Raw genomic sequence first — 12806 nt, 5'->3', positions numbered from 1 at the left:
ATTTTCTAGCCTTTTGCATGAAGTCGACGGTATGGATGGATTCTTCTAGAGCCGTTATAGCGCCATCTATTAATTATAACGGAAACGAGCAAAAATTGTTTTCTTACATATTTCCGTATAATTTTTTGGAAACTATCGTTTACACAAACCTTGTCCTGATAATAACGAACACAATTACCTAACTTGATGCAGTATAGATTAGCCTTAAAGGTCGCATTTCTACACCTTTCCAAACTATTGACCAGTGGAGCCAACCCATTTGACTTCTTTTGCCTATTGGCAGTATATGCTTTGAAATTATATATATACATATAAATTGTAGGGAAGGTGTGTTTTACCGTTAGGTATATACCGGGTGACTTGAAGTTGAACAACTTGCCATAGTAGTAAGTTTTTCATTTCTGATTATTGGCTTCCCTAATTATGAATCCATGCATACTATAAATTTTTTGAACATTGAAACCAAGAAATTGGATAACTAAAAACTGGCACTTTTAAGAAAATCAGTGGTGCCATGGCAGTTTGAGATCAAACAAAACTAACTAATGTCAAATACAGGCACTTTTGTTTGATTTCACAATTCCATGGCATTACCGATTTTATAAACGCGGCAGTTTTACATTTTCAAATTTTTACTGTTTCTCTGAATTTATAAAATAGGAATGTACTCATTCGTAATTTTTTTTTCTACAAAAAACCTAAATAGACTTTCTAAAATAATTAGGGTAACCAATAATCGCAAATTAAAAAATTACTATTGAAATTCCTATGGTCAAGTCAAGCTCTGTGATTATAGTTGGAACCATTGTTAATTATTTCAGTTGAATTGTTTATGGTTTTATGTAAGAAAGTATAAAAGGCTCTTGAGGTATATGAGTCCCCTCAGTAGTTTATATAAGTCAGTGTCTCTTGTACCGGAACAGCTGAATTAGAGCCAGAGTGTTCCTTGATTCGTATAGAATCTCAAATGTGTTCCTTTCGCAGGCAGTGACACTCCGAGACCATCCCAGATGTGATCAGGGCCTTTGGTATTCTTATAGTTTTGTTTTAAGCACTTTCCATGACCAACTTTGAAGCACCAAAGGTTGTTGCTGCTTAGCTTAGAATGTAGAGCGTTTGCTTAGTGGTTGGTTGGTTTTGAATCAATTCTTTAGAATAAATGATAATAACTGCACTATACTCGTCCAGAAGGATGCGCCAGTGTGGCAAATTGGGGTACAAGAGAGTCTACTCTTCTATGCTCCGAAAACAGGGATCTGTCGGAGTCAGTTTAGAGTTTAAACACAAGATCCCCAGATTGACAATAAACCGCATGTAAAGCGGCAGAGCGGCGTAACCCTACTGTGCAAAGTTTGAACCGAATCTGCCCAAGTGGTGGCAGTTATCGTGTTCACGGACTGACAGATAGACACCAGCAATTTCCGTACAAATTGGCCATCGTTTTCCTTTTCCGCTTTATAAATGTGACTATAAAAAATTCAAATAGGAAAAAATAGTAAATCTTTATTGTCTCAACAGATATAAACATCTATAAACGGACAAAATTATTTCAAGCGAGTGCTAGAGCGAGTTATTGGAACTGGATGTAATAACTATCCATCGCATTAAAACAGTCCGTTGCTCGCTTGCTGTTGACATTAAAATCATTTTTCAACCAATTTTCAAATTCAACACGATCTCGCTTTAAGAACAGATATTTTCCGTAAACTTGATACGCCTGGAATATGGTAATTACGGCTTGGGTAGGTATATTGATATGGGTTATTATTCTTACCTGAGTAATGTTTCTTTCATTCATTCGGGCACTGGTCACCTGGCCGATACCCGGCAAATGGTTTACCGGCTTATTACCCATTGGTTCTCTCATAAAAGTCCGGTGTTTCACCGATGTAGAAGGTTCTTGTTGAGCCATCGCAGTTTATTTATTTTAATTGTTGAAACAAAATGAAATACTGTGCTACACCCTTTGGCTTTGCTAAGTGGATACGTGACTAATTAATCTTTATCAGTCATTAGTCACTGATTGAGATTTAAAAGTCATTGTTTGCAACCTATACCATGACGCCAGGCGGTACGGACGTGCCGGAACCGGGCTCTAGACGACAAGCATGTAAATTGCTGTGATAGTGATAGTGTTCTTCTGGTGGACGATAACGATAAGTTTTTTGAACTTGAAATTAAATTTTTAAGAGAGTTAATTGCTGAAAAAGACAAAGTGATTGTTAACCAAGACATCACAATTAAATCATTGCAAAATCAAGTTTTATTGTTAAATAAATTTCAATCGCTCAATGTTAAGGTCAGTGATAACATTTCTTCTCATTCAATGGCAAAAGATAATTTACGCCAAATAAATTATGCGAATGCAATTGCAAATCATTTTGAGACTAATAATCTTTTTTATCACAAACAGTAGGGGAGAAGGACGCCTGATGCCATCTCCACATTTGTGCATGGTGTTTTCGAATGCTTGTTGAATAAACTAAAGTTTGTGTACAATTTTGGTGAACGAAGCGTTCACCTCGTATTCAAAGGGAAGACATCAACGCGTAAGATTCAATAATGTTCTATCGAACAAATTGCCCCTACGACATGGAGTTCCTCAGGGTTCTATTCTAGGCCCTATTCTTTTCCTAATTTATGTAAATGACCTGCCTTCATCGGTGTCACCAAATATCGACTGCAGACTTTATGCGGATGGCGCGACATTAATTGGAACCAGTGAAGATGTCGATGTAGCAGTCCGGGATGTTGAAAACAGCATCAAACTTGTTGCGAATTGGTGTGTCAGTAATAGATTGTATTTGAATGCGCGCAAGACATCTATTTTACCGTTGTCGTTAAAAAATATCGATACATCTTCAAATTGTATTACGGGTGTATCACTGCTTGGATGTTTTATTGACAGCACACTGTGATAATATTACATACAAACTGAATAAGTCAATATTTTTACTTAAACGACTGCGCAGTAGTACGTCAAAAACAGTTATGCTTTCCGCGTATTACGCATTGATTCACAGTACTCTTGCTTATGCAATACTAGCGTGGGGTCATAGTGCTTCATGGAAGTTCATCTTTCGCCTCCAACGAAAGGCCGTACGCGTGATTAACAATCTAGTATCTACAGTACAGTGATGATTGTCGTCAATCATTCTCGCAACTAATAAAGATCCTAACTCTTCCTAGTCTTTATATTCTTGAGGCCTTGTGTTTTTGTAAGAAAAATATGGTGGAGAATGTGTTACAATCCCAGGTGCATTCATACAACACTCTACAAAAAGATAACTTAAGGGTGACTTTTTGCCGATTCTTGAAGAGCCAAAATGGTGCAATAACATACCAATCGCAATCTTTGTTTAATATAGTTCCCCTGAAGATTAGATCGCACCCCTCTCAGATTTTAGAATCACACTAAAAAAATTGTTTATTCAACACCCTTTTTTCTCTTTTGATGAGTTTAACGACTTCTGTTGAAGTGGTTCGTAATTGTATCAGTCATTCTGTGTTATATGTTTTTTTTTTATTTTTTATTATGTTTGTTGTATTATATGCTAGTGTGTTCTTTATCTAATGAAGAGTGTAAATGTATCAACATGTCTGCACAACAATATACAGTGTGTCCCAGATCGGGTGGGATTGCATGGGTAACTTTGTTATTATTAAGCATAGAGAATTGGTTAAATGGGCAATGTTTTGCAGTTTTAGATGCTTATTTAAATTTTCCTTTTGGAAATTCAAAATGTCGCATAGGTTCGACGTAAATTCAAAAAAACTAAAATTGGTCATTACCTTGAATGTCTTATATATCATCGAAAATATAAGAGATATAAAAAAAAGTTTTATATAAAAGTTACTGTCTTTGATACGTTTAATTTAGAATTGATGTCAAAAAAAATTCAAGATGGCTACTTTTGAGGAACATTTACCAACTTCCTAAAGTTAAATAGGCGCCATATGGGATTTTTAGATTACTTGATAGATTTTTTAATTCTCTTTTCAACGAGCCATCATAACATAAGATTGAAAATAAGATACCAGTTATATCAACGGTTTTTATATTTTAATTAAGTAGGCTGTGATGAATTAAAAAAAACAAAACAAAATCTATTCGAGGCAACAAAACAATGAAAATAATTACATCAGACGTTTAAAAAAATCAGGGACTCATGAGAGGAGGGGTTTGGGCATTACAACTCCCTCCAAAATTTTATATAAGCATTAGGTCTAGAAAAATTTGATTTTAACATCACTTATTGACTTATTATCCATACTTACATACCTACAAATGGTGGTATCACTACAAACTATCCCCTCGAAAAAAGACATGCCATTATTCAGTTAAAGACATTTCAAGACACTTCGCTTTATTTTACACAATGTATTACCATTGATGCATTATCTCAGGTCACATTTTGTAGGTGGTTTATCCGCAAGAATATCGAAACTAACAGTTTTACCAGTCCGAGTATATGGACAGATGAATCTTATTTTTCTAACTGTGAAGTGTTCAAATCGACATTATGAACACTACTCGTCACAGGAAAACCTACATGTTGTAGTTTCACGCCGAAATCAAGTAATATTTTTTCAAATTAATGTATTTTATGGCATAACGGGAAGTCATGTAATTGGACCGGTAATATTCGATGGATCTTTAACTGCTCACCATTATTTACAAATTCTCCAATAAACTTCCTTAAAGGATTTTTCTCGACGACGTATGTTCCGAAGGAAGGGTTAGTTTATGCTACCTACCAACAAACTGGCTGCTCAGGTGACAATTCACGAATTATGTACAGTACATTAAATTATAAAAGTAAGTACTTAATTAAAAAATAAAACTAATGTGGAAGTACCTACCACTACAATAATAATAATAATAATAATCATCATAGGCAACACGTTGCCTAAACTAAACTGTCTTGAAGTGTGTTTCACTAATAATGGCCCGTATTTTAAACATCTGGTGTAATTATTTTCTTTGTTTTGTTGCCTCGAATAGATTTTGTTTTGTTTTTTTTTATTCGTCACAGACTACTTGATTAAAATATAACTGGTATCTTATTTTCAATCTTATGTTATAATAGCTCGTTGAAAAGAGAATTTAAAAATCTATGAAGTAATCTAAAAATCCAATATGGCGCCCATTTAACGTTAGGAAGTTGGTAAATGTTCCTCAAAAGTGGCCATCTTGAATTTTTTTTTGACATCAATTCTAAATTAAGCGTATCAAAGACAGTCACCTTTATATAAAACTTTTTTTTATATCTCTTATACTTTCGATGATATAAGACATTCAAGGAAATGACCAATTTTAGTTTTTTTGAATTTACGTCGAACCTATATGCGACATTTTGAATTTCCATAAGGAAATTTTAAATAAGCATCCAAAACTGCAAAACATTGCCCATTTAACCAATTCTCTATCTTTAATAATAACAAAGTTACCCATGCAATCCCACCCGATTTGGGACACACTGTATATTATTATTATTAATTGCTAATGCTAATCTGTGCTGTGTGGATTTTCGATTTTGTAAAAAAACCTATGCAAGAAGTTTTCCCATCTTGATGTGGGATAATGTCGACAAGCTTTTATACCGTACCGAAATCGTTTGAAACTCTTCCAAACTAAAATTTCTTGATGTTCTCGAAACTTATCTAAAAGGTTTTGAAACTATTGTACTTCGAAAACTTTGAATCGGTTTAAAACTGTAGGTATGTTTTTAGGAAAGCTGACAGATGTTCATGAACCTATAGCAGAACATAAACGCAGTGCATAATTAAGTGCCCAGTTTCCAAATTGTGTGCTCCTTTTTTTATTTTTATTTCAGAACATTTAATTTAAAAAAAAGGAGCATTTAATTCCGGAACTTTTAAGTAGCACCTAATTATGCAATGCGCTTGTGTTCTGCTGACCTTGCTCTGCAGGTTCATGGACTGTTTGATAGAGCCATTGCTTAAATATGATAGAGCGTTCTAGCGGCTTTTTAGAAAACCCTACAAGCCTAGTATGTGACGCAAAAAAAGCTCTGCAATACCTACTATGAAAACAGGCAATGGAAAAAGCTATAGGTCTTTCGGTCCTTCTCATGAACTCTGGCAATTTGAGGATTTCTTTATCTGTTTCTTAGAACTTTTTTTGGATCCTTTACAGTTTTCTACGATGCCTTTCAGAATTTTTTAGGCAGAACTTTCTGGCCTTTTCCAGGATTTTGTGACTTCACAAAATTCCCGAAATAAAAGCTCCCTATAAATTCTTTGAAACGTTTTTCAGGGTGCATATTAGAGCATTATATGTCTTAAAAACCTTATAGGCTTGATTCTTGTTTGCAAAATACTTTCTATCCCAACTTTATAGGTACGTACCTATACACATGATACTATAATAATCAGATATGCTCATGCGCACGCGAGCGCATCTATAATGACGTCACTGGGTGACAAACGAATTACTGGTAACATGATAATAGTATCATGCCATAATGACAGCTTGACAGTAGCGATTTGCGTGTCGTTCTATTTGAAAGTAAGCGACATGGTGTATTGTGCGGTGATGAGTTGTACAAATAATTCCAACAGAAACAGCTATACTTTTAATTTAAATTGTCGGTATTTTCGTTTTCCTAGACTGACACATATTTGTGATGAATGGGTGCGTGTTTGCAACAAAAAACGTAAATTTAAAGTCGAAAATTCTAGAATTTGTTCTGAACATTTTGTGGAAAGTGATTATCGTTTAAGAGAAAAGCTACAAAATTACCCACGGCATTTATGGTGTTTAAAAAATGATGCCATTCCTTCTGTAAATTTACCAAAATTAAATGAAAGTGAAGATGAAAGCTTGGATACATGCAAGTATCAGGATGAACGGTCTCAAGACTCGTCTCAAGATCAAATAGCTTCAGAAAGTAAGATTTCTACAATGGAAGAAATGGTAATGAAATTCTTGCTCTAATATATCCCTACTTATAAAATTTCTCGTATATATTTTTAGTTCCCAACATTCTTGCAAAGATTGTATTACATTTAAAAGTGCCATTTTAAAACAAAACGTAGAATTAGAGCTGATTAAGAAGAAACTAACAAAAGTTGAAGAAGAATCTGAAGCATTAAAGAGTAGGCTTGCCCAAAAAACTGCAGAATTACAATTAATGGACAACAATTTTCTAAATCAAAACAAAGAATTGGAAATGGTCAATGCAAAACTAATTAAAGCTGAACGCGAATCGGAAACTGATAGACGTATGCTTGCAAAGAAAACCGCAGAATTGCAATTAGTGGAAAAAATTTTTACGAATGGTCAACTACGAAAACTAAAATCCACAAGTAGTCGCATATTATGGAGAGTAGAAGACATTGCTTCTTCAATATCCTTATTCTCAGCAGGACCACGCTCTTATCGTTTATTGAGAAAAAGAGGTTATCCACTCCCAGGGCTTTCTACATTAAGGCGGTGGGCAGAGAAAATTGACGTCAAGCCAGGTATTTTATAGCAATTGTAAAATTTAGTACATGGTTTTATAACTAAATATTCTAAACATTGAAATAATCTCTTTTAGGTATCTTAACTATAATACTAAGGCTAATGGAAAATAATTCTCTATCCAAAATGGACAAAGCTTGCGTTGTGCTGTTTGATGAAATGAAAATTCAAGCTGGTTTCGAGTACGAAAGAAAAAGTGATACAACATTAAGCCCATCAAAATATGTTCAAGTAATTATGGCTCGAGGTCTATTTGGAAACTGGAAGCAACCGATATTTTATGATTTCGACTGCAAGATAACTAAAGAACTACTATTCGAAATTATTAAAAATCTTGAGCACATTGGTTATCCAGTGTATGCGATAAACTCAGATCTAGGAGGTAGCAACAGGGGTCTTTGGACATCGCTAAATATTTCAGAAAATAAGACGTGGTTTGAAAATCCAGCAACGAAAAAAAATATTTATGTATTTGCGGACGCGCCTCATATGATAAAACTTTTAAGGAATCATTTCATTGATACAGGTTTCCTGTTGAATGGCAAAATTGTTAACACAAAACCTATTGTAGAACTTTTGGAAAACAACAAAAATTTAGACTTACGCATTTCTCATAAAATCGATGAGAGTTTTTTAACAGTCAAAGGTCCACAACGGCAAAAGGTAAAATTAGCAACGAAATTGTTTTCACACACCATAGCAAAAGCCGTTGAAAGATTAGGTTCTTTAGGTTTAAGTCGAAGTGATAGCTTTTTAGAATGCTCACACTTACTCAAAATTACAAATGATTGGTTTGATGTGTTTAATTCAAAAGTTCCCGAATGTGATTCTCGAAATAGAATGAAGGCTTATGGTTTGTCCTTGTATGATCAAAACAAAATTATAGATGACATGTCGAATACAATGCTTAGCTTAAGAAAAATTGATTCTAAAGCATTATTGCCTTTTCAAAAAGGTATTATAATAGGGAATACGTCATTAAAATTATTGCTTAATGATCTTAAGACAGATTTCAATGCAAAATATTTATTAACTTACCGCTTAAACCAAGATCCGTTAGAAGGTTTTTTTTCAATAGTTAGATCAATTGGTGGTCTCTACGACCATCCCACTGCTTTACAATTTAAATATCGATTAAGGAATTACGTTTTAGGACGAAATGATGAAATCATTTCTAACTCTTCAAATGTAGAACAGGCAGTAGATGCACCAAATATTATAATTGAGAACCTACATACATTAAAAAATATTTGTGACGATATAGATAATGTAAAAACAGTTACTGGGCAAATGTTAAGTACATTAAAAGTAAATGTAGATAGGTACGACGAAGGTACAACAGATGAAATTTCTTCAGTAGATGAGCTGACTCAACTGCAATGTGACGGATTAGAAAACTTAGCGGGATATGTAGTTTTCAAATTAAGAAAAAAGGAGACTCTGGGATTCATTCCAGATTCCAGCGATTGTTCATCTTCGTGGCTTAACCACGTGTCTGAAGGCGGTTTAATGAAACCCACAAATAACTTTCTTGAAAATTGTAGGCAGCTAAATGCGATTTTTGATGCAATAAATGGAAATTCTTTAAAAATTCAAATTAATTATATAAAAAACTTAATAGAACATTCTGAAAATGTAGATGTTAGTCTTGATGCCAAAAAACTGTTTTTTAGGTGTAAATTGTATTTTAGAATTCGAAAATTAAATCGTTATATTAAAGAACAGTCAAATACGAGGAAAAGAAAGTTTGTAAAAATTGTTAAATAATGTTGTTACTAGTCTGGCCCCTCTAGATTACATAAGCAACTAAAATGTACGTATTTTACAACCCTCGATATTAAAGGCTAAGTTATGACCTCCTCGTGTATGCATTTTATGGTCTTCGTTAAGGATAATTTAATTTGAATTGTAATAAAGTATAATTTATGATAATTTGTTATTATTCTTTGCCAAGTCTCATCGCTCAATAACTTACACTTCTCACTTGGAATGGTCATCTTGGAGAAATTAGTCATAAGAGCTACCTCTAAAGTGTGCACTAAAACGAACGATGAAACATTTTTATCCCTGATCAACTTTTGATAAGAGACCTTCCCGAAATCGACTCATTCATATCATAGTGCGAACTCGGTGAAAAACTAAACATCCTATTCAATTCATTTCCTGTGCCACATTTGTTATGCACTTTACAACAACAAATGTTACTGTGTAAATCTCTCTTAATATTCATAGTATCATGCCTATACATAATCGATGTAATAAGGTAGGTACCTACCTACTTACATGTATAGAAAGCTTGCGAAACATGGGACGGTCTTTATACCTATAATGTCAACTGTGAGATGGCCTCTCTTGTAAGACGTAGTCCCATTTGACCTTATGTTCTGTCTATAGGTTAATATCAAGTGAAGCGATTACCTACAGTGACACTAATGCCAGTTTGCACCGACAAATTTAAGCAGAGCCATAGTAACCATTTGTCTCAATAATCGTTGCCATGGATTTTAAGCTAAACTCCGCTTAAATATGTCGGTGCAAACGGGCCTAAGGGTGCTATAGAGTTCCTCTAAAACTATAACATTGAGGGGGCTGTTTCGAAACCTCGATATTAAGCCCAGGTTTTTGTTTCAAGGCTTGAATTACTTTATTTTTGTATACAATCGAGTGGAAATAGTAAAAACTAAAATTGGGGTACAGATCTACTCCCCCTTGCTCTTAAAAATGGACCTCTCAGTTTAAAGTTTATGGCAAGATCCCTTAATCAACAATAATCTAATAATGCATAACAAAGCATGTGATTTTATAAGAAAGTACAAAAACACTTTATTGAAAATTCATACAGCAAAAGATGAACATATTAATTGAACTGCTTATAATAACTATCCACCGCATTTGAACATTGCCTTGCTCGGTTCCTGTCGACGTTAAAATCATTTTTCATCCAGTTTTCGAATGCGACAGGATTGCGACTTTCGACCAGATACTTTCCGTAAACCTGAGATGCCTGGAATAAGGTAATTACGGCTTAGGTGGGTATGTTGAAATGGGTTAGTATCTTTACCTGAGTAATGTTTCTCTCATTCATTCGGGCACTGGTCACCTGGCCGATACCGGGCAAATGGTCCACTGGCTTATTACCCATTGGCTCTTTAACAAAGTTTTGGTGTTTCACCGAAGTAGAAGGTTGCTGACGTTGAGCCATCGCAGTTTATTCTTTATTTTAATTGAAGAAACGAAATGAAAGGCTACAGCTCTTTACTGTTTGACAACGTGACCGGAAATGCAGTGACTATTAATTTTGTGCGTCATTAGAAGGTCATGGTTGCATTTGCTCATTGATCATCAAAAGGTGGCGGCACTCGCATAAAACTCCTGTAGGAAGTTTGTCTACCCTCCAGTCGTGTGCAGATTTTGATATGTTCATTAACTCAATATTCATGTGGGATAATGTCCATAAGCGCTATACCGTACGGAAATCATTTGAAACTCTCCCAAACTGTACAACCATTTAAAGGTGTCTCAAGTAATTTTGTAACTTTGTAAAGTTTCTCGAAGCCCCCTTGAAACTTATCTGAAAGATTTTGAAACTATGGAAAGTCGAAAGTTTGATAGAACTTTCTGGCGTCTTTCTAAATGACCCCGCAGACATATGTGACGCAAAAAAGCTTTCAATAGATAGGCACTATTAAAAAAAAAAGGTATAGCTCTTTACAGTGTTCAATGATTGTTCCAGAACTGATCAAATCATATCCGAAAACGATCTAGAATACAGACTGTTTCACGCAAACCGTTACTTAAAAGGTCCCATGGTATATTATGTGGGAAAATTGTTGGGCAAAACAGTTTCGGTAGGGACGGGAATCCATTGAAGATGACTCTAAAAGTGGAAGAGCAAGAACTCTGCAACAATAAACGACGAGATGTATATCGGTATGACATCTCTGAAATATCCGAACCTAACGTGTTCATTCACGACCATTAACCATTTGAATATCAGCAAACTATCCTTTATCAGCAAGTGACATCTTAGGGGATGACAGAAGCGCCTTCATATACTTCGTCACTTTCGTCTTCAATATTTTTAGAAGGGTTTACAGGCATGATTTTACCAAAATAAAAAATTCTTAATTTTTGTTGACAGTTACAAACAGGCGAGTGTAACTATAACACTCTAAAAAGCCTACCATACTTTTTCATAGTTTTTATAGCATATTATAATTTTGAAATATATACAGATCGGTCGGTATTGGAAAAAATAGTACAAGTAACACTGGATTAAACTAGTTTTTGTTCCAGTTTCCTCAAGCGAATATTAAAGCCCCCGGCAAGCCTCGGACTTTAAACCATCCTTTCAAGAACAAACACTCTTTTTAATCCCTTGTTACTTATATTTATGATGTGGTATGGACAAAGGGATTCTGGGTGACGTCATTCGCGTATTTTAATACTGAACGTTTATTGGCTGAAAGTTACAAGGTAACCTACTTTCTCTATTAACCTTGAGTGCCGCCACCTTTTGAGGATCAACGCATAAATGCAATCATGACCTTCAAATCAGTGACTAAGGACAAAAATTATTGCATTTCCCGTTTCCGGTCACGTTGTCAAACAGTAAAAAGCTGTAGCCTTTCATTTCGTTTCTTCAATTAAAATAAAGAATAAACTGCGATGGCTCAACGTCAGCAACCTTCTACTTCGGTAAAACACCAAAACTTTGTGAAAGAGCCAATGGGTAATAAGCCAGTAAACCATTTGCCCGGTATCGGCCAGGTGGCCAGTGCCCGAATGAATGAGAGAAACATTACACAGGTAAGAATAATAACCGATTTCAACATACTTACCTAAGCCATAATTACCTTATTCCAGGCGTCTCAAGTTTACGGAAAGTATCTGGTGGAAAGTCGCAATCCTGTCGCATTCGAAAACTGGATGAAAAATGATTTTAACGTCGACAGGAACCGAGCAAGGCAATGTTCAAATGCGGTGGATAGTTATTATAAGCAGTTCAATTAATATGTTCATCTTTTGCTGTATGAATTTTCAATAAAGGTTTTTGTACTTTCTTATAAAGTCACTTGTTTCGTTATATACTCCATTAGAATTATTGTCGATTTACAGATCTTGTGTGTAAACTTTACACTGAAAGATCCATTTTTTAGGAGTATAGGAGAGTAGACTCTTCGTTTTAGCTGCTAGCAGTTTCCACTCTATTCGCTGTATACAAAAATGAATCAAAATACCTATATACCTTGTCTGAGATTCAAACCTTGAAACAAGAAAGAGCTAGAGCTACTGTAGCCTCATTGGGCTAAATAAG

The 12806-nt window shown here is 34.7% G+C and overlaps 2 protein-coding genes and 1 long non-coding RNA gene across 3 annotated transcripts; 1 reads left to right on the top strand and 2 right to left on the bottom strand.

The window, feature by feature from the left end:
* Positions 1-1483: 1483 nt before the first annotated feature.
* Positions 1484-2932, bottom strand: LOC116174409. The gene is made up of 2 exons (XR_004146121.1): positions 1775-2932; positions 1484-1717 (listed from the first exon to the last, which is right to left on the bottom strand). It is a non-coding gene; the product is annotated as an uncharacterized LOC116174409 (long non-coding RNA).
* A 7352-nt stretch (positions 2933-10284) lies between these two features.
* Positions 10285-10785, bottom strand: LOC116174407 (barrier-to-autointegration factor-like). Its single transcript, XM_031492321.1, has 2 exons — positions 10551-10785; positions 10285-10493 (listed from the first exon to the last, which is right to left on the bottom strand). Exons 1-2 carry the CDS (start codon positions 10689-10691, stop codon positions 10347-10349), a joined length of 288 nt encoding a protein of 95 aa, XP_031348181.1. The 5' UTR covers positions 10692-10785; the 3' UTR covers positions 10285-10346.
* A 1266-nt stretch (positions 10786-12051) lies between these two features.
* Positions 12052-12563, top strand: LOC116174408 (barrier-to-autointegration factor-like). The gene is made up of 2 exons (XM_031492322.1): positions 12052-12298; positions 12356-12563. The coding sequence occupies exons 1-2, from the start codon at positions 12158-12160 to the stop codon at positions 12500-12502; spliced, it is 288 nt and encodes a 95-aa protein (XP_031348182.1). The 5' UTR covers positions 12052-12157; the 3' UTR covers positions 12503-12563.
* Positions 12564-12806: the final 243 nt, after the last annotated feature.

This window comes from Photinus pyralis, unplaced genomic scaffold (assembly GCF_008802855.1).
Source record: "Photinus pyralis isolate 1611_PpyrPB1 unplaced genomic scaffold, Ppyr1.3 Ppyr1.4_LG6, whole genome shotgun sequence".
NCBI lineage: Eukaryota > Metazoa > Arthropoda > Insecta > Coleoptera > Lampyridae > Photinus > Photinus pyralis.
The sequence above is the reverse complement of the archived record's forward strand: the minus strand, read 5'-3'. Positions and strand labels throughout refer to the sequence as shown.

Bases quoted from the DNA above. Each gene is read 5' to 3' on its own strand.
- LOC116174407 (XM_031492321.1), bottom strand. From the start codon at position 10,691: ATGGCTCAACGTCAGCAACCTTCTACTTCGGTGAAACACCAAAACTTT. The intron at 10,494-10,550 runs GTAAAGATACTA...ACCTTATTCCAG, and splicing joins ATGAGAGAAACATTACTCAG to GCATCTCAGGTTTACGGAAA.
- LOC116174408 (XM_031492322.1), top strand. From the start codon at position 12,158: ATGGCTCAACGTCAGCAACCTTCTACTTCGGTAAAACACCAAAACTTT. The intron at 12,299-12,355 runs GTAAGAATAATA...ACCTTATTCCAG, and splicing joins ATGAGAGAAACATTACACAG to GCGTCTCAAGTTTACGGAAA.